The sequence below is a fragment of the Chionomys nivalis genome, chromosome 1 (genome assembly GCF_950005125.1).
Source record: "Chionomys nivalis chromosome 1, mChiNiv1.1, whole genome shotgun sequence".
NCBI classification, from domain to species: Eukaryota; Metazoa; Chordata; class Mammalia; order Rodentia; family Cricetidae; genus Chionomys; species Chionomys nivalis.
In genome coordinates this window covers 37115786-37136880 of record NC_080086.1, presented here as the reverse complement: position 1 = coordinate 37136880, position 21095 = coordinate 37115786, and the positions used below count along the sequence as shown (strand labels likewise).

At 48.4% G+C, this 21095-nt stretch overlaps 1 protein-coding gene across 5 annotated transcripts; it reads left to right on the top strand.

Annotated features, from left to right (window-relative positions):
- Positions 1 to 1825: 1825 nt before the first annotated feature.
- On the top strand, positions 1826 to 20070 carry Brpf1 (bromodomain and PHD finger containing 1). Of its 5 annotated transcripts, none has more exons than XM_057773374.1 (14): positions 1826 to 2206; positions 4078 to 4683; positions 8858 to 9817; positions 11213 to 11375; positions 11740 to 11871; positions 12223 to 12351; positions 13068 to 13377; positions 13706 to 14023; positions 14341 to 14625; positions 15099 to 15246; positions 16655 to 16791; positions 16894 to 17012; positions 17338 to 17492; positions 19216 to 20070. In XM_057773374.1, exons 2-14 carry the CDS (start codon positions 4088 to 4090, stop codon positions 19397 to 19399), a joined length of 3636 nt encoding a protein of 1211 aa, XP_057629357.1. In that variant the 5' UTR covers positions 1826 to 2206; positions 4078 to 4087; the 3' UTR covers positions 19400 to 20070. The 5 variants fall into 5 exon arrangements, with proteins under 5 accessions (XP_057629357.1, XP_057629346.1, XP_057629336.1 ...); XM_057773363.1 differs by having other exon boundaries at positions 13703 to 14023; XM_057773353.1 differs by having other exon boundaries at positions 12223 to 12369.
- The last annotated feature ends 1025 nt before the right edge of the window (positions 20071 to 21095 follow it).

Here is a 21095-nt window from a genome sequence, read left to right as displayed (position 1 = left end):
AGGAGGAGGAGGAGGAGGAGGAGGAGGAGGAGGAGGAGGAGGAGGAGGAGGAGGAGGAGGAGAAGAAGAAGAAGAAGAAGAAGAAGAAGAAGAAGAAGAAGAAGAAGAAGAAGAAGAAGAAGAAGAAGAAGAAGAAAGCTGTCAGTGATAGATCATCCCTGGCCTTGTATGTACAAAGCCCTCATTACAATGGGGAAAAAAAAAACTATATAACTCTTCTATTCCTTTATTCTGGTTATTTTTTTAGAGAGCTTCTTGCTGTGTAGACCAGCCTGACCTGGAACACAGGCAGTCCAGGCAATCCTGCCACGGTCCTCTTGAACGCTGAGATTACTGCTTATTTTGAACTTTCTGGATGAGTATATAGCTAGTTTTTTTTGTTTTTTTGTTTTGCAAATACGAATCTTATACAATCTTAAACAAATACAATCTTATACAAATACGAATCTAACGGTTTAGGCGATTTACAGACCTCATCTGTTTTAATCCTTACCATAACCCCGGGGAAAAGGTACTATATATTATCCCCATTTAATAACTCAGTTACACTAAGCCATTTTTTAAAAAAGAAATTCCGGTTTTAATCCAGACCCCACGATTTAAACAAGAAACAAATTCCTGGAGTGCCGGTTTAATTGGTATTTGTTGGGGGAGAGGCGTGATATATGAAAACGTGAGCTTTAGGGTGCTGAATACCAAGCCTGCATGAAGATAAAACTGAACTTTTCAGGGACCCTAGCACTTTGGAAGACTTTTTCATACTCTTCAATGACAAAACTGCAAACACTGCTTAACAATGATGACCCCTGACGTCCCAAGTTCTCTGAAAGCCCCACGAATTGACAGTAGAGTTTTCGAGTTCCGGGTTTACAAATAAGGAACCCGAAGAATTCAGCAACTTAACCACGTTCACACTGAAAGTGTCAGTCACAGTCAATGGGCTGTGTGTTTTGACATTGCCTTCCAATCAGCAACCCGTAACCACGTTGTCTAGCGCTGCCAATCTAAATTCCTCCGCTTTACCGTAAAGGACCGGGAACCTCCCCAAACTCAGTTCCCTCGCTGGTGCCACGCCTTCCCTCCGCCTCGTTGCCTTTCCGTCCCACACTACGTCTGTAGCCCCGCCCATTGCTTCCCTAAGTCCCGCCCTTTCACCGTAGCTTTGTAGTGGGTTCCGTTCCAGTCCTATCTTCATCCCTGATTCAGCTCCACCTTCCAAGCTCACCCAAAGCTCCGCCCTTTTTTTCTTGGGACCCTCAGGCTCACTCTTCCGACCGCCGCCGCAGCATCAAGGCGCCGCTTTCCGATGGCTCCGCCTCCTGGACATAAGCCCCACCCATGTCGGCCTAGTCTTCCCTCCCCGCCCCGCCCCGCCCCTGCCCGCAACTGCGGGCCCCTGCGGCTTCGGCGGCGTCCCTCGGGCTCCGAGCCCTGCCCCCAGCTCCGCCTCGCCCTGCGCGCCCGCCCCGCCCCGTCGCCTTCCTCAGAGACCAAGGCCAGGTCCCTACCGCAGCCGTCGCGCCAGCAGGAGGGAGGGAGCAGGAGGCGGCGGCAGAGGGGGAGGGGAGAAGGGCGGGCTCCTCACACCCAGCCTCGCGCTCCCCGTTCGTGTTCGCAGATTCGCCACAAACGGCCCGAGGTCCCCCGCTCCCCACACTGTGACTTCAGTTTCCAGAAACTCCCTCTCGAACATGGAGGCACTCTCGGGATCTATGCGCTGTTCAGACGTCTTTTCCAGACCCATAAGATGGTCGCTTCCGCCTCAGCGGACCGGCGGGGAGTCGTGGCGAAAGTGCGTCTTTGCAGCGCCACGGGGCCGCGTTTACCCTGGCAGACGCCGTCGCTGCTGCTGCCGCCGCTGCCACAGCCTTTGCCGCCACAGTCCCTCTGCCGCTGTTCCTGTGCCGCCTCCGGGAACCCCCTTATTGTCCCGGTGGCACCGGGTTCCAAGGCCAGAAGACCCCAGAGCTTGGGAAACGTGAGGGTGCTTGCGGAATTGCGATACTGGGGCGCCGGCGGGACCGGGAGCGGCAGGGGTCAGCGCGGGAAGCCGGGCCAGAGCGTGCGGGCAGGAGCCGGGGTGCCCAGCTCCGCGTCCCGGAGTTCGGGTTTCCCCTTCCCGGACCGTCTTCCCCGCCGGCCTCCCCGCGCGGGGTCGGAGCCCCGGCGGGCGCCCCCGGCGATGAGCCCGGACTGGAGGCGGCCGGTGAGTGCGGGCCGGGTCCGGGCGGCAGTGGAGAAGGGGCCACCTTGGCGAGGCGCGCTAAGCACCTCCTGGACCCCTCGGGCGGGGAGAACTGACAGGCCATTCGTTCGCGGCTAGCGTCCGCGGCGACAGTGTGTGTCCTTTGAGTCTGCCTGGGCCAGCGGCAAGAGGGAAACCTTGTTTGACTTGTTACACTTTGACGAAAAGGAAGCGGCGCGGCATCCGGGAGACCCGGCTCCGCACCACGTCCTGGTCCCACCCCTTGTCCCCTGTTTCCTTAAGCTCCTGCAGTTCCCGGGAGTAGATGCTTCCTCCATACCTCTGGGCCCAGGGCTTTTAGAGCTAAGTTCTGGTCACACCTTTGTGCTTCTGACACCAGGTCCCTGGGGACACTGAGCCAGTTTGGGAACCAGGCCAGCAAAGCCAGAGCGGCAGCGTTCACCAGGGACCCGGCTTGGAAAGAGTTGAGCTTGTTTGTGCCTGTAATTGCTTTAGTGTTTAAAGGTACAGCAGCAGGTAGGAAATAGAAGTGAGTTGGAGTTGAACGTGAAGCTTGACTGACTTGGAAGTCAGAGGCTTTCGACAGAGGGACTAACCTCAAGAGGAGAGGCTGAGAGTCAGTGTTTTTCAGGGAGGTCAGACAAGCTTTGCATTGGTGGTCCCAAGCACCCTCGTTCAACTCATCCTAAGAGAAATTGGGGCAGTGACTGACTAAGCTGGGCTCTCTGGGGTTTGGTGCCATCTGCTGTCTCTACTCACCCAGAAACATCAGGGTGGGGGAGGGTTCGCCCTTGAGAACCCTGGAACATAAAGCCTAGATTTTTGTGTTCCTGTTTGTGCCCTTAGGGCCTGGCACTTGGTAGGCCCTGAGTTAATGTTGCATGAATATGTAAATGAGGAAATAAGTGTAGCCTGTGCTGTTTTCCCTGGGTAAATGACTGTTGTCACATGGTTCCTCCCTATATCTCCCTACCCAGCTCCAGGGCTAGGATGAGGATCCCTGTAAAGACCTCAGCAACGCACTGATGATGCAGTCCGGTGGTTTCTGTGGGAATCCAGGACTCATCGTTGGCAATTTACATATAGACAATTTTTTATCCTTCCGATTTGGTGGTCTTCTCATTCAATTATTCATTCAACATGATTTTCATTTTATTTGCCAAGGCTTGAGAGTTCAGTCAGTGCTTGCTAGAAACTGGGGATTTAGAAATAGATAGGTCTGGTGTCTACTGAAGATCTCTCAGTAGACTGGGAGAAGATAGAACTGGAAAATGTCACACTGGAGGTGAGACTAGAAGGCTGTGGGAATAATTTTTCCACGCAAGAGTCAAAGAAGCCATAATAAAAGTATCATTTGAACTAGGTTTTGAAGAATTTGTGGGAGCCAAGCAATCAGCATTCCTAATAAAGAGAGATTATAACACCTTTGCACCTTGAGAGATTGATATAACCTTCAGGGAATGGTAGGCTGCTGTGCATGGAGACAATTACAGCTTCTGAGAAGAATCCAGAAAGGAAGACTAGAGCCAGATAGTGAAAGGAATCCCTTGAATGTTATCCCAAGAAGCTGGCGCAACGAGAGCTTGTAGTTGTGTCACTGGTATGATCACTGCTACTTGGTAGAAGATCACTCTTATCATTTTATATGAGACTTGCCTAAAAGAATTGAGACATAGGCAGGATGACCAAGCAGTAGGTCTTGAGGACCTGTGCCAAGACCTTGGTAAAGGAGCTGGCACTTGGAGATGCTCTAAAGAGAGGCTGGCCAGGACATGTGACCATGTGAGAAGGGAAACTGGAGAAAGTGGGTTGTGTGGTACGGAGACTGAAAGCTCTTGTCAGGCCTGTGCTAACTGATCTGTATATTCCAGATGTGACAGCATGGGGGTAGACTTTGATGTGAAGACCTTCTGCCACAACTTGCGGGCAACTAAGCCACCATATGAATGCCCTGTGGAGACCTGCCGCAAGGTTTACAAGAGTTACAGTGGTATTGAGTACCACCTATACCACTATGACCATGACAGCCCACCACCACCACAGCAGACTCCACTGCGCAAGCACAAAAAGAAAGGGCGTCAGTCACGACCAGCCAATAAGCAGTCACCCAGCCCCTCTGAGGTCTCACAGTCACCGGGCCGAGAGGTGATGAGTTATGCTCAGGCCCAGCGCATGGTAGAGGTGGACCTGCATGGCCGTGTCCACCGCATCAGCATCTTTGACAACCTGGATGTGGTATCAGAGGATGAGGAAGCTCCTGAGGAGGCCCCAGAGAATAGCAGCAACAAAGAGAACACCGAGACACCCACGGCTACACCTAAATCAGGCAAGCATAAGAACAAGGAGAAACGCAAGGACTCCAACCACCACCACCACAGTGCTCCTGCCAGTGCTGCTCCCAAACTGCCTGAGGTGGTGTATCGAGAGCTGGAGCAAGACACCCCTGATGCACCACCCCGGCCCACCTCCTACTACCGGTAAGGACACTACACCCTCCTAGAGAAGTGACAGTCTGATAGGGAACAGCAGGGTGAAGGACAGCACTAGCCGTGCAAAGGGAGTGTGAACTGAATGCAGCACTATAGGCAGGCACATGTTAGGTCCCATTTTCATGCTTTATAGCCACCTTGCCCCTCTTTTTTTGTTTGTTTTTGTTTTGTTTTGTTTTGTTTAAATTAAGGTTTGGTTTGAGGGGGTTGTTAGTTTTGGTCTTCTGAGACAGGATTTATCTGTGTAACAGTCATTCATGGCTGTTCTGAAACTTACTAAGTAAACCAGGCTGGCCTCAAACCAACAGAGATCCACCTGCCTCTACCTCCCAAATGCTGGGGTTAAAGGCATGTGCCACCACTGCCTGGCTTGTTTTTTTTTGTTTTTTGTGATTTGTTTTTGTTTTTGAGATGGCCTCACTGTTTCTCTGACTGCCTGGAACTCACTGTAGCTCAGGCTGACCTTGAGCTGACAAGTGAGCCACCCACCTTTTGCCTTCTGAATGTTGTATGTCATTGCACCAGCTATAGCCACCTCTTTATTCCCAGAACTCTCTCAAGCAGTCATTGTTCTCATTTTAGAAAGTACCAGGCCTGTCAAAAGTCACTTGCTAGAAATCTCTGAACTGAGGTTGAGACAAGTCCTCCGAGCCTCAAAGCCACACTGTTCTCCTACACCCAACATCCCAGCTCTGATTTCTGACCCTTTTTACTTTTTCACTGCGTGGCCATGGCCTGGTGTTCTAGAAACCTATCTGCAGAGCAGGTGCAGTGTTCCTCACTAGGGCAGAAGACATTGGCTCAGAAGGCCCTAAATGCAGGTGATAAATCTGTGATGAAATGTTCTGTTACTGCTACTTGTCCTTTATCAGCTTTGTGAGCAGTGTTTCCACTGTTGACACGGTACCTCGTCAGTGACTCTTTTGTTTATTTATTTATTTTTCTTTGGATTCCATTCCTTCTAAGAGCTAGTCTTAGTGGCTCCTATTGAAGTTGCAGACATTCTTAATTTTTTTACAAAAATCTTTTTTTTTTATAAAAAAATAAGTAATTTTTTATTTGTGTGTCTACACATGCATTTTGCATCATAGCACCTTGGAGGCTGGAGAACTACTTGTGGGGGTCAGTTCTCTCCTGCCATGCACTCTCTCCTACCTACCCACTTAACGGTCTTGCTAACCCTGAAACCACAGACAGACCAAATAAAGCTAATTCTTTTCTTTCTTTCTTTTTCCTTTTTTTGGTTTTTTTGAGCCAGGGTTTCTTCTGAAGCTTTGGAGCCTGTCCTGGAACTCCCTCTGTAGACCAGGCTGGCCTCAGACTCATAGAGATCTGCCTGCTCCTGCCTCCCAAGTACTAGGATTAAAGGTGTGTGCCACCACTGCCTGGCAAAGCTGATTCCTTTAACATGAGTAAAAAAAAGATGTGCAGAGGGTGGGCAGTGTAGTGGTGAATTATATATAGAAATCTCAGCCACAGGATGTAATGAAAACCAAGTAGAGTTCTGGCTCCCAAAGCCAAGAGAGCAGTTTGTTCATTTGTCTTTATTGTAAAGGCTCTTATGTAAAAGCGGCTTTTGCTTTTGTAGTCCACTTGATATTACAGTGACTGGGAACACAGTGACTGTGTGTGTGTGTTACTTTTTTTCCCTTGTCCAAGTTTTAGTAAATATTTTCTCTCCTTTTGGCTGCGTTTTTCAGCCCAGTTCCCCCCTCTATGATTTTCTACTCTTTCTCTTTTCTCTTAGAATTTACTACCATGCTTCTTCATCCTCAAACGTTTAGGCCCCCTTTGGGGCCTTCCTCTCCTCTAATGGCTCTTGGCATACATAATCTGTTCTCACAAGCAGTCCAGCCCAGCTTACTCAGCTTCTACTCTTCCCACCCCCTGCAGTCACTTTTCTCTAGAGGAGCAGTTTTCAGCTGGTGTGCTGCAGTCAGTCGGGGTTATGTTGTTGTAATTATCATAGTTAGCAAAATTCCCTGTGTTTGGAAATGATTTACTTTTGCAAAAACTTGAGAAGGTCTGAGGTTGTCACTCTAATAACATTTTCTCTTGCTCAAATTCCAGTGCACTTCTTGAGGGGGAGGGAGAGGGTGTTTTGTCAGCTAGTGTGCCAAGAATTGTACTTGACACACAGCCCACCTATCTGTGCCACAGTTTGTAATCTGGGATCCTGTGGGAGTGTGTTATGTACCATCACATACTGTCATGTGTCATGGCAGAGGAACAGCCAAGACCTGATGTTTAAGAGAACTAGTCTAAGCCTTAGAGCCATCTGGCTACCTCACACCAGCTCTGATCATACCCTTATTCCAGGAGTACAGGTAGAGCTCACCTTGGGTAAGAGGGAAAGGGCTAAGGGAGAAGCTACCTCCTACACACATTTTAGTCTCCTTCCTCCCTGCCACCCCCAAAATGCCTTTCAATTGAACAACAGTGAGGACCTATTTCTGTACAGTGAATCAGACATGATCCCTGCCTCTGTCTAGAGAAGGAGTTAGGCACAAGCAGCTATAATTCAAGGCAAGGTGGGTTAGGGCTATATAAAAGCTAATAATAAATTGACATCTATTGAATATGTACTCCATGCAAAACACTGTTCTAAGTGTTTCTATTTATTAACTTATTTCATGCTTATAACAGCAATGTCAGCATTACAACTTTATAGATAAGGAAACCAAGGCCCAGAAAGTTTAAGAGGTTAAGGTCATAAACTGTCATACAGAGACAGCAAATGACCCCAGAGCTTCTCTGTACCTGGTCTGCTTGGAGGTCCACTTTCTTTTTTTTTTTTTTTTTTTTTTTTTTTTTGGTTTTTCGAGACAGGGTTTCTCTGTGGCTTTGGAGCCGGAGGTCCACTTTCTATGTTCTGCTAGAACATGCTGTGTGCCCCATGATTTAGCCACCTCACCCCCTTTAAATACAGGGTCTCATGTATCCTAAGCTGGCCTCCAGTTCACAGTGTAGTAGCTTTGAACTCTTGAGTGCTAGGATTTACAGCTATGCCATCATACCTGGTTTTATGGGGTGCCAGGGATTGAACCAGGACTTTGTGCATGTTAGGTAAGCACTCTACCAACTGAGTATATCTCCAGCTCCTTGGCTGTTCACTTTTTTAATATCATTAAAAGTTATCATTTACTGAATATAGCCCTCGATCTTTTATCAGTAAAGCTTTGATACAGGGCAGAGCAGTGCTTTCCTGAACGTGGCCAAGTGGCAGAGACAAAGTTTAAAACCAGGTTTGTTAAAAGCCAAACTCCTGTTCTTCTCTTGTACTCTATAGTTGACAGTCCTAGAGTCTAGGTGGTCTAAGGCAGGGCAAGGTGGGTACCTGCTCTGTCACAGCCACTTAGAGCAACTCTCTGCTCTAAGCTTGCTGGTCAGAGAGTGCCAAAGTGAATGTGAAAGAGCTGGGGATAGAGACTGGATGCCAGCTCTGTCCCTCCCTGGCGATAAGGCCTATCTGTAGTAGGTTATTAACAATTTTCTCAAAGCTTTACTTTCTTCATCTACAAATAAAGATGATAAGAACACTGATCTGCTAGCTGTAATGAGAACAGCTGTAACTTGGCATGGTGCCTGGCCCGTAGTAAATGCCCAGTCAGTCCTAACTATTATCTTTCAAGGCTATCCAGAGAAAAAACACAGAATGTAGTATTTGAGAGACTCCTAGCACCTTCTGAAAGAACATCCATAGTGTCTTTGGTACTTGTCAGCTTTGCTAAAACAGGCCTGTATTCATTTGCCATTGTTGTCCAAGGAACTGCCTTCCTCTGGCTGTACAATCCCTCATATTCCCGATGGGCCCTTACTGTTCCAACACTGGCCCTTTTAGGAGTCTTTCTGAGCCTCTATACTTCATATGATGCCACAGTGTGAGTACTAGAGAGGTAGGCCCGTGTTTATGACCAAGCGTTAGGGCACTTTCTTACAAATAAGCTGAGCAAGTTAACTTCCACCACATTTAGGTTTCCTTTTCTGCAAGACAGAAATGATTATAGTATCTACAAATATGGGCATGAAATTGAGGATGAAGATGAAGGCTAGGATGAGACGTGTACATGGGCAGAGCACAGTGCTTGGAGGCAAGCACAGTGCTTTATCTGAAGGGAAAAGATATCAGCCATGTGATGTCAAACTACCTGTGTGCACTCAGGTACATTGAGAAGTCTGCAGAAGAGCTGGATGAGGAAGTAGAGTATGACATGGACGAGGAGGACTACATCTGGCTGGATATCATGAATGAGCGACGGAAGACAGAGGGTGTGAGTCCTATCCCACAGGAGATCTTTGAGTACCTAATGGACCGGTTGGAGAAGGAGTCTTACTTTGAGAGTCACAATAAAGGTGACCCCAATGCACTAGTGGATGAAGATGCCGTGTGCTGTATCTGCAATGACGGCGAATGCCAGAACAGCAATGTCATCCTCTTCTGTGACATGTGCAACTTGGCTGTGCATCAGGAGTGCTACGGTGTCCCCTATATCCCTGAGGGCCAGTGGCTGTGCCGCCGTTGCCTGCAGTCACCTTCTCGTGCAGTGGACTGTGCTCTGTGCCCCAATAAGGGTGGTGCCTTTAAGCAGACAGATGATGGCCGCTGGGCCCACGTTGTGTGTGCCTTGTGGATCCCTGAGGTCTGCTTTGCCAACACAGTCTTCCTAGAACCTATTGACAGCATTGAGCATATCCCACCAGCCCGCTGGAAGCTCACCTGCTACATTTGCAAACAGCGGGGCTCTGGAGCCTGCATCCAGTGCCACAAAGCCAACTGCTACACAGCCTTCCATGTGACATGTGCCCAGCAGGCTGGTCTTTACATGAAGATGGAACCTGTGCGGGAGACAGGTGCCAATGGCACCTCCTTTAGCGTCCGCAAGACAGCCTACTGTGACATCCACACACCCCCAGGTTCTGCTCGCCGCCTACCTGCCCTCTCCCACAGTGAGGGTGAGGAGGAGGAGGATGAAGAAGAAGATGAGGGTAAGAGCTGGAGCTCAGAGAAGGTCAAGAAGGCCAAGGCCAAGTCCCGGATTAAGATGAAGAAAGCTCGGAAGATCTTGGCAGAGAAGCGAGCAGCAGCACCTGTGGTGTCTGTACCCTGCATTCCGCCACACAGGTACATGTGCAGTGGGCAGGAAGGGGAGGGGAAAAGCCCTCAGAGGGATTGTGGGGCCTAAGTAGAGTAGCCTGCTTGCCTTCCATCAGAGCTGTGTGGAAGTGAGTCACCTACCTGACTTTTGCATTTGGAGCCAGAAATTCTGAACCTTTATCTGGTGGATAGAACATGTATTGAAGCTCCCCCCCCTCCCCCCGAGACTGGGTTTTTATGTACCTTTGAAGTCTGTCCTGGAACTTATTCTGTAGACCAGGCTGACCTCAAACTCAAAGAGATCCACCTGCCTCTGTCTCCCAAGTACTGGGATTAAGCATGTGCCCCTCTTTTTGATGGTGTGGTTTGTTAAGATGAAACAGCTGGCGCTGGAGAGATGGCTCAGTGGTTAAGAGCACTCGCTGCTCTTCCAGAGGTCTTGAGTTCAATTCCCATCAACCACATGGTAGCTCACAACCATCTGTAATGATAGGTCGTGTCCTCTTCTGGCGTGCAGGCAGAACACTGTATACATAAATCTTTAAAAAAGTAAATCTTTAAAAAAAGAATGGAAAAATGATCTTCCCATGAAAGAATCAATAAAAAGTGAAGAGGAGAAGGCTCAGAAAGTTGTGAAGGGACTGGGATGCAGCTCAGTTGTCAGATATGCTTGATATGCTTAGTATCCATAGAGATCTGGGTTCAGTTCCCAGTACAGGGGAAAAAAAAAGTGAATGACATAAGCAACTTGATCATGTACCAGAGATGCTGCAGTGTCCTCCATGTTCTTAAGGGCCACCTTCCCCTGCTGTAGACTATGCCCTGTGAAGTGCTGCTCAGTCAGGCAATGTTTGTCAATTGTTTTTAGCTGTCTTGTGTTGTCTGGTTGACTTCACCATAGGTTTCTATCCTTGTAATTTATCTTCACTTGATCTTAGCAAAAGGCCAACAAGTGATGAGATACGTTATCTTCTCCACAGGCTCAGCCCCCGAGATCAGAGTCTAACTGTGCCTTGGGCTGCTGTGGCTGAGCAGACTTAGACAGGCAGACTGATGTTGTTCTACCTAGTGCTGAGAGCTTGGTTTCCTCTCTGCTGTGTTGTGCCACTCAAGGCACTGTTGGTTATGCCGTAAGCCCCGAATTCCAAACTGCTCCTTCTCCTCTTCTTCTTCCTTCTTTTCTTTTTGAGATAGAATCTCTTGTAGTAGGCTGGGCTTGAACTCCATATAGAGCCAAAGATTACCTTGAGCTTCTGGATCCTTTTGCCTCCACCTCCCGAGGCTGAGATTACAGGTGTGAGTTCTGTACCTGGCTTTCCAGACCTTTTTGATGAGTGTCATGGACCCCCACTTGTCCTCATTCAGGAGCTCTTACTAGCAGTCAAGACGTAGCAGGTTTTTACTTTGTTCCCTGGTTTCTAGACTCAGTAAGATCACCAACCGCCTGACCATCCAGAGGAAGAGCCAGTTCATGCAAAGGCTACACAGCTACTGGACTCTGAAACGACAGTCACGGAATGGGGTCCCACTACTTCGGCGTCTGCAGACACACCTTCAGTCTCAGAGGAACTGTGATCAAGTCGGGGTACCGTGTCCAAATCCCTGTGGGCTGTGAAAACTAGTACCAAAAGGACAAGGACCAAAATTTATAGTGATAGCCTCTAGCATCAAAGAGCTTAAGATTTTTCCACCTTTATATTAACCCCTAAAGCAGGCTCAGCATGAAATCTATATATTACCAGGTTGTTGGAAAGGCATCATTCCAGTGTGTTCATTAACTCAACAAATATGCTGAAAATTACCTTGGTGCTAGACCTTGGTAACACATAGATGGAGGTGCTATTGATAAATTACTGGGCTTTCTCCTTGGACTTGCCCTGCTCTTGGCCTAGGTTTCTTGCTAGACTCTCCTCTGGCTCTCACCATCTTATGTCCCTTTACCTCCACAGAGAGATTCTGAAGATAAGAACTGGGCCCTCAAAGAACAGCTCAAGTCTTGGCAGCGGCTCCGGCATGACCTGGAGCGAGCTCGGCTGCTGGTGGAGTTGATCCGCAAGCGAGAGAAACTCAAAAGGGAGACGGTGAGTGCTCCTGGGCCAGTCCTGGTTCTCAAAGCAGAACACAGCTCTGGAGGAGGGAGAGTGTATGTCCCTGGCTGGGAAGCACCAAAACCCATACTGGCATTGAGTATCCCAGCACTCTGTGCTTTTAGGCCTGTGGGAAGCTGAGTATCAAAGGAGATTGCACAGAATTCTAACCTCTGATCCAGGGAGCTCAGGCCAGGAGTTCAAGGAAGGGGGACCAAAGTAGATAGAGACAGCTGTCTTTCTTAGGGACTGGATGAGAAAAACATGTTTCTAAGCCAGCAGGGACCATCTCCTCTGCTGAGGGACTGGCCAGGGCCTGACTGATCCAGCCTTTTTGTGTGCCAGATTAAGATCCAGCAGATTGCCATGGAAATGCAGCTGACCCCTTTCCTCATCCTCCTCCGAAAAACCTTGGAGCAGCTCCAAGAGAAGGACACAGGCAACATCTTCAGCGAGCCGGTCCCTCTGTCTGAGGTAACCGAATTGGACGAAGTAAGAATCCCTTCCCCTCACTCCAACTTCTTTCTCTTCTTCTCCCAGTTGGACCCCTGCTGCAGGTCTGGCCCAGGGACTAGGTGGGGACCTAGACATAAAGGGTTCGGTGGCTCTGGGGCAGGATGAACTAGAGCCACACGTATCACCTGGGCTCCTGTCCTCATCACAACCCAAGAACTCAGAATGGGAGGCCATCTGCGCTCCTCTCCCAGAGTCTGCCATGAATAATCAAGGCAGGAAGATATTTTCAGGGTGCCCAGCCCTAGAATGGGAACTTTAAAAGGCTCAGAATCTAAAGAGCCAGCTCTGAGGCCCTAGGTTCACTTTTCTCTCCGAGGCAGCAGCCTACCACAAGCCTAATAATGAGCAGGAACAACAGCAGAAATACAACACTAAAATTTTTAGCGAATTCTCATGGCCTTTTTTTTTTCCCTATTAAAGCTGCCCATGGTTCCAGGAAATAGATTTGCGTGCATTTTCATCACCATTTTCCAGGAGAGGAAAATAAGGCCCAGAAAGGTTAACAGACTGCTAAGGTCACACAGCTCAGGACTAGAACGTCCTTTGTACTACAAGCCTGCCTCTTAACTGTGGTGGGAGGAGGTTGCTAGATACATTTCAGGGGTGGCTGTTAAGAGTAGGGTTTGGGGGAATAAAATCAAATCTCCACTTAGACACTTACCCTGCTCTCCCAGGTACCTGACTACCTAGACCACATCAAAAAGCCCATGGACTTTTTCACCATGAAGCAGAACTTGGAGGCTTATCGCTACTTGAATTTTGATGATTTTGAGGAGGACTTCAACCTCATTGTCAGCAACTGCCTAAAGTATAATGCCAAGGACACCATCTTCTACAGGGCAGCGGTGCGACTCCGTGAGCAGGGTGGCGCTGTACTCCGTCAGGCCCGGCGACAGGCAGAAAAAATGGGCATTGACTTTGAGACGGGCATGCATATCCCTCACAACTTGGCCGGAGAGGAGGCCCCACATCACACTGAAGATGGTGGGTGATGGATCAGTCATCTGCATGCATAGAGGCCAATGCCAGGAATGGACAGGTCTCCTAAAGTCCCTTCCTGGAGACAGGCAGTACAGGCAGAAAGCAGCTGGGCTGAGCAGCAGCGGGCTCTCCCCAGGAATGCTCCCCCAAGAAGCAAGACTGGGTGAATGGATAGCTGGGCCACCATTCTGCATACTTGTGCTGCCATTTCGTAGCTCTTCCTGGGAGAAGTCAATGGGAAGAGTGGGTTCCTGCTGCCTGCCCAGGTTCAAGGGGCCCAATGGGCTGCCCTGAGCCTGACCTTTCTCCCCCCAACTCTTCCTGGCAGCAGAGGAAGAACGGCTGGTCCTGCTGGAGAACCAGAAACACCTGCCAGTAGAAGAGCAGCTAAAGTTGTTGCTAGAGCGGCTGGACGAAGTCAATGCCAGCAAGCAAAGTGTGGGCCGTTCCCGCCGTGCAAAAATGATCAAGAAAGAGATGACGGCATTGCGACGGAAACTTGCTCACCAGCGGGAAACTGGCCGGGATGGGCCTGAGCGTCATGGTTCCTCCAACCGGGGCAGTCTGACACCCCACCCTGCAGCCTGTGACAAGGATGGACAGACAGACAGTGCCGCAGAAGAGAGCAGCAGCCAGGAGACAAGCAAAGGTCTGAACCCCATAGCAAGATGGACCCCAAAGCAAGTCAGACTTTGGCCCTGCAGTACATACTCAGCCCTGCTGTCCCCTAGGCAGAGGTCCTTCCTGCACAACTAGCTGAACTTTCTCCTTCATTTCCCAGTCAGGGGCCTCTTAGCTGCTCTCTGGCTGTTGGTATGAGTTGTTCTGAATCCCCAATCCCCATATCATCTCCCCAATTCTAGACATAGTAATGATCCTATATTCCCAGGGTGTTTCCCTGGACATCTACCCTTCCTTTCATGTCAGGCCCCTCACCAACTTTCTTTCTCTCTTTCTCTGCTCCAGGCCTGGGTCCCAACATGTCCTCAACCCCCGCACATGAGGTGGGCAGGAGAACCTCAGTTTTGTTCTCCAAAAAGAACCCGAAGACAGCTGGACCGCCCAAGAGGCCGGGCCGGCCCCCCAAAAACCGGGAGAGCCAGATGACCCCCAGCCACGGAGGCAGTCCTGTGGGGCCCCCCCAGCTTCCCATCATGGGCTCCCTGCGTCAGCGCAAGCGGGGTAGGAGCCCCCGACCCAGTTCGAGCTCAGACAGCGACAGTGATAAGTCCACAGAAGACCCCCCAATGGGTGAGCCTCATCATCACCCAGCCCCTGCCCCAAGACAGTGAGCAGAGCTGCCATTCTTCCCAGCATACTTTGAGCTCTCCCTTCATTTCCCTGTAGAAGTCAGCTAGATAAAAGTCAGCTAGAAGGCTCCTTAGGAGTCCTTTAATCCCATCCCCTCATCCTTCATTTGTGAAACTGACCCAGCCAGGTTCCCACCCAAGCCCTTCTTCCCCTTATCACTTCACCTTTTCTCTTCTCTCCTTTTTTGGGGAACTTCCTGCCCTTTAAATCCTTTGTGTCTTTAGGCTAGGGGAAGTTGAAGGTCAGTGCAGAGCTTTGGCCTGCTATAGTAGAACTGCTTAGAGCTATCTCTGCTGGCCAAGGTTGGAGGAATTTTTCAGCCCAGAAAGAGAACCCAGACTCATTCCACCTTAACCCCCATGCTGGCTCTGATCTACATCTTTCTGACCAGTTGGTTCCTTCCCTCTTCCAAGACTTACCAGCCAATGGCTTCAGCAGTGGGAACCAGCCAGTGAAGAAGAGTTTCTTGGTGTACCGTAATGACTGCAACCTTCCCCGGAGCAGCTCAGACTCTGAGTCCAGCAGCAGCAGCAGCAGTAGTGCCGCCTCAGACCGGACCAGGTACTAGCCCTGCAGATTGGAGGCAACCTGCAGGATGCCTTTCCAGGTTCTCCCATGGAAGCTACGTGGCAGCCATTTCAGTCCAAAGGAAGGAGTTCAAATCCAAGTGTCCCTATAAAATAAATGGGATAGATCAGTCACCCTAACAGAACAGAAGACACTGTCTTAGGTTAAGCTGATGTTTTAGAGCAAACTGTGCCTTATAGCTAGGATTTGACCTTCAGACATACTTTATTTTGGTCAATAAGATGTTTCTAATAACTGAATACAGGGCTGGAGAGATGGCTTAGTAGTTAAGAGTACTGGCTGCTCTTCCAGAGGACCCTTGTCTAATTCCCAGCATCTATACAGTGTACTGGAACTCCAGTTCCAGGGGGATCGGATACCATCTTCTGGCTTCCATTGGCATTGCATACACATGATACAGACATACATGTAGACGAAATGCCTATGCAGATAAAATCAATAAAAACTGGGGTGGGGGATAGGATTAAATTTACTTAAAAGCAAAAAATGGAATCCACATAAAATTCTCTGTCTCTGTGTTCTCTTTAAAAATCAGAGGATCGGGTGCTGGAAAGATGGGTCAGTGGTTAAGAGTACTGCCTGCTCATCTAAAGGTCCTGAATTCAATTCCCAGCAACCACATGGTGGCTCACAACCATCTGTAATGAGATCTGGTGCCCTCTTCTAGCCTGCAAGCATGAATGTAGGCAGAATACTGTATACACAATAAATAAATAAGTCTTTAAAAAAAAAATCAGAGGATCCTTTCAGGTAGTGGTGGCACACACCTTTAATCCCAGCACTCAGGAGGCAGAGACAGGGGAATCTCTCTCTCCCTCTGTGAGTTTAAGGCTAGCCTGGTCTACAGAGTGAGCTCTAGGACAGCCAGGGCTATTCAAAGAAATCCTATCTCAAAAAAGCAGGAAAGAAAAATCAGGAAGAGCTGGGTGTGGTTGCTCATACCTATAACCCCAGCACTTGGGAGGTTGAGGTAGGATTACTGCAAGCTCAAGGTCAGCCTAGGCTATGGAATAAGTTCTAGGCCAGCCATGGCTACATATGTAGCAAGACCCTGTCTCAAGGACTGGGGATGTAGCTCCTTGCTGGAACACTTGTCTAGCTTGTGTGAAGCCCTAGGATCGATCTCAAGTACTTCAGAACAATAAATTAAAATAGACGATCTGGCAGCTCTTGTCAGAATTGCTTATAGACAGGCATGTTTTCCACTTGGTGACATTAGTCTGATTACTAGCCTAACCCCAAAGAGTATGTTGAGTTACAAACTTTATACAGTCTCTGCTTTTCAAAAGTCGAGATTTGAGTGCTTAACAAGGAGAGGACCCCTGAGCCATGTAATTTTTCATTTTCCCCTCTGAGTTGCATTCGAATTGTCTTTCCATAGCACAACACCCTCAAAACAAGGCCGGGGCAAGCCCTCCTTCTCTCGGGGCACATTCCCAGAGGACAGCAGTGAAGATACCTCAGGCACTGAGAATGAGGCCTACTCCGTGGGCACTGGCCGCGGCGTGGGCCACAGCAGTAAGTACCCTCACCCAAAGTCAGGGGTGCTGGGGACCCAGTTTCAAGGCCTTGCCAGCCCCCCAGCTGCTGATCCACCTCCTCTCTCCCATTCCTGTGAAGTGGTAAGAAAGAGTCTGAGTCGTGGAGCTGGCTGGCTGTCAGAGGACGAGGACTCCCCATTGGATGCTCTGGACCTTGTGTGGGCCAAGTGCCGAGGTTATCCATCATATCCAGCTCTGGTAGGCCTATGGTTTCTCTTGTCCTTACCCTTGCTTTCCAGCCCTAGGACTTGGAATCATAAAGTATAGCCTTGCCCTTTCCCTGCCAACTTACAGAGCACGGGGCTCCTTAGCAGGTTGACCATTAGACAGATGTAGCCTGAGTACCCCAGAGAGATCCCAGTCAGTTTTCCATCTCCCTATCTTTTCTCTTGCCCCCAGGCTCTGAAATAATATGGCAAGGTCAACACTACGGCCCCAGTAACATATTCTTCAAATTCTTAGGTAGTGCTAGCTTTGGGGAGGAAGTGACCTAAACCAAACTGGGCTTGTATTATACTCTCAGATCATTGATCCAAAGATGCCCCGAGAAGGTATGTTCCATCATGGGGTTCCCATCCCTGTACCACCATTGGAGGTTCTAAAACTTGGGGAACAGATGACACAGGAAGCCCGAGAGCATCTCTACCTCGTTCTCTTCTTTGACAACAAACGAACCTGGTAAGGAAACAGGGGTGCATTTGGTGTGACTTAAAGCCACAGATATAAATACAGCCATCTGTGTTGTGGGGGCAGATTGTCAAGAGACTCAGCAACAGATTATTACAAAGTATTGGGCAGAGGGCACGCTTAGAATAGCTCTAAGCAAAAGGGTGTGTTTGTCCTGAGCCTGATGGGCTGAGTGGGCAGTAGCTGGCAAACAAGCTGTAACTAGAAACTAAAGGACCATCAGTGACTAGCAAAGTTAGGGTGGCTCCCTGCTCATGCTCAGATGACTTCTATACTTATTGTTCCCACTTCTTCTTTATAGTAACAAGATGGGGAAAAAGCACACATAAACATTTTGGCTTTATACTCAGAAGGCAGAGGCAGGCAGATCTCTTGAGTTCGAGGCCAGCCTAGTCTACAGAGTGAGTTCCAGGATAGCCAGGGCTACAGAGAGAAAACATGTCTCAAAAGACAAAAACAAAATTTTCGATTTTAAATCTCTCTTGTCAAATTTTTGTTAATTGCCTGCAGATAGTCTCCCTGAAACAGCTGGGACAGGATACCTATTTGAGACTTCTTGCACCCATAAAGTGCCCTGTAGAATTATACACTGTAGAATTAATATGTCTTCCCAGTGAGAAATCCCTCCTCACACTTAAGAAATGAATAAAGGAAAATCTCTTTAACAATAGCATGCAACTGGTTCTGGCTCATGCACAAAAGGGAACCAGCTTCAGACAGAACATTTTACCAGCTTAAATGGGCTTTAGGTTTATAACATTCCACATACACTGTCATCCTTAAATCTCTTCCAAGTCATGACCCCACCCAGGTTATACTTTCAACAATTTAAAGAGAGGTAGGAGACTACAAGTCTGGCCATTTGGGCAAATGGGAGATTTATACAACAAAAAATTACCATAATTATTTAAGTACACCAATGTTGTTCTTTTCTGGATAGTTCTAACCCAGGGTCATCTTGCCTACTTGGCAGAATTATGCTTTTCCTGATAACAGGTTCACTTAATGGCAGACCAGACATTAATGGTGGCTGTCACTTGCACTGCCACCTTACGATGCCCCTTAGAGGAATGTTTTTTGATATGGGAATGGGCCTAATGGCTGGTTTTACATTCTTGTTGCCTCATTTTGTTCTGGAAATGGAGATTAATCTTGAGGAACCAACATTACCAGAAACATTTTCTCAGCAACTCTAGACTGCCATAATGGTATAAGAGTTTCCCTCTGAGACTGGGTTTCTCGGTAGCCACGGATCCTGTCCTGGAACTTGCTTTCTAGACCAGCCTGGCCTTGAACTCACAGAGGTCCGCCTGCCTCTTCCTCCCTGAGTGCTGGGATTAAAGGTGTGCGCCACCACCGCCCGGCTTTCCTACAGTTTCTAGCATGTCTGGTTAGTCCACTACTCACCTTCCAGTCAGTCATATTGGAGGCAGAACTAACTCCCTTAGCTAACTTCTACTTTGCGTAACTTAATATTTCCTAAGCAAGTCTTTTAGTATCCTTTGTAGCATCAGTTTTATTACTTCAGGTTTCTCCCGTGTCAGTTATTCCCCCTACTATAACTGTTGACTGGGCTATTCTTTTCAATACACTACACAGTCCCTTGAGAGCAGAGATGCTGAGAATGAGGCATTTTAAATGCATAGAGTGTGGAAGAGCTAGTACTTGTTCCCCTGAAATCCATGCCTTATCTCATCTTCACCTTGTCTGACAGGCAATGGCTGCCCAGGACTAAACTCGTTCCTCTGGGTGTGAACCAGGATCTCGACAAAGAGAAGATGCTGGAGGGCCGCAAGTCCAACATCCGCAAGTCAGTGCAGATCGCCTACCACAGGGCTCTGCAGCACCGCAGCAAGGTGCAGGGTGAGCAGAGCAGCGAGACCAGCGATAGTGACTGATACTGTCAGAGCCCAGCTACAGTGCTCTGTGACCTCTCTCCTTCCCTTTGCTCACTGTCCTGGAGTGATGCCGCCCTCTGCACTGATTCATTCCTGGTCTTGGGGCCAGTCTCAGGGGAAGTTGGGTAGGGGAGGTCCCTCCTGCCCTGAGTGCAGCTGGACTGTACAAAACACTCCAAGGGCCCATGGCCACTCAGTGCAAGGAGAGGAGAGATCCCACAGGTCAAAAAGAGCTCAAGACCTCATGGTGTTGTAGGTCAGGGTGGTGGGAGACGGTTAGAATACTGCATAAAACAGGCCATACCACCACCCCTACCTGCTTTGCCAGGGGAATTCATAACTGCCTAGAGGCCTGAGGCCCTTGCAGGTGGTAAGGTAAGCCAGCATTATCCCAGCCTAGCAGTGGGACTGATGTCTGTCTAGCCTAGAAGAGGGGCACTAGGTGACCCCTCCCCTGCTGCTGTAAATACTGTAATTATCGGAGAATTTAAATTATTCTCATTTGTAACTGCGTTTCCGGGTCGCGCCAGAGTCATTTGGTACTAAAAAAGAGAAAAAGAAAAAAAAAGAATGGAGCTTGTCTCTATGTCCTTTCTTTTTCCCCATAGAATCCTCCCTACCTTTCAAACTGGTTTGTATTTATTTCAAAGGAAGAAAATATATTGATTCTTAGAAAATAAAGTCTACTTAGAATTCTTTTTTCTTGCCTTCTACATGGCAGAAGGATTCAGAGGAAGAGATCTGTGCCTCGTGGATGGGATGTACTAGAGCTGACTACTGTGTGCTAATCATAAGACAGCACACCAGCAAGCTAGGTATGGGGCACAGTCCTGTAATCCTTGGATTTGAGGTGCTGAGGCAGGAGGATTATCATGAGTTCAAGCCCGGGCAAAATAACATAACAAGAACCTGTTTTTTAAAAGTTTCTACAACAAAACTGAAAGTATATTTCCTATGCCCTGAGTGTCAGGCACTGACTTAAGTACCTACAAATACATAAATTGTTTCTAATCCCTGCAGTAACTATGGGGTGGGCTAATTAGTAACAGGCCAGTTACCTCCACAGTGACAAGCCCATATTAAGTAACTTTAGGTACACTGTTGTGTAATCTTCACAGTAATTATGGGGTGGGTTAATAGCAGGTTGGTTATCTCAGATGCTGAGGTTTAGAAAAATGAACTAACTTGCTAAAGTTCTTACAACTAAGAGGTTGCAGAGCTAGGATTTAAACTCAAGATCATTTGTCTGGAAAGCTGGCTCTTCAACTGGCATGCTAAAACCAGAGTCCATTGCTGATTTCCTTTGTGGATTCCTTCAAGTCCTTTATTAGGACCATAGCTTAAGTGCTTCAAACACTACAGTTGAGACCGTAATTGGAAACAGTAGGGTTGTACAAGACTGTTCATACACATTCAAACACTTGTTGGAAGGAATACCTTCTAAGTGCCAGGCACCTGGAAGGTGACATGCCTATAGATGGGGTTACCAAAGTAAGATGTGGCTGCCCCAGGCCTTTCAGCTACTTAGGAATGAACTGAGACAAAAATTCCCATTTATTTAATGTTGATGCTGAATGTGCTCTAGCGGGTGTGCTGTGCTTTGGTGTACATAGGACACAAAGATAAATCAGCAGCAGACCTTGCCCTCGAAACTGTAGTCCAATAATTTAGGTACAAACACCAAAAGTTTCTGTTA

Bases quoted from the DNA above. Each gene is read 5' to 3' on its own strand.
- Brpf1 (XM_057773337.1), top strand. From the start codon at position 4,088: ATGGGGGTAGACTTTGATGTGAAGACCTTCTGCCACAACTTGCGGGCA. The intron at 4,684-8,857 runs GTAAGGACACTA...GTGTGCACTCAG, and splicing joins CGGCCCACCTCCTACTACCG to GTACATTGAGAAGTCTGCAG. The intron at 11,376-11,739 runs GTACCGTGTCCA...TTACCTCCACAG, and splicing joins GGAACTGTGATCAAGTCGGG to AGAGATTCTGAAGATAAGAA.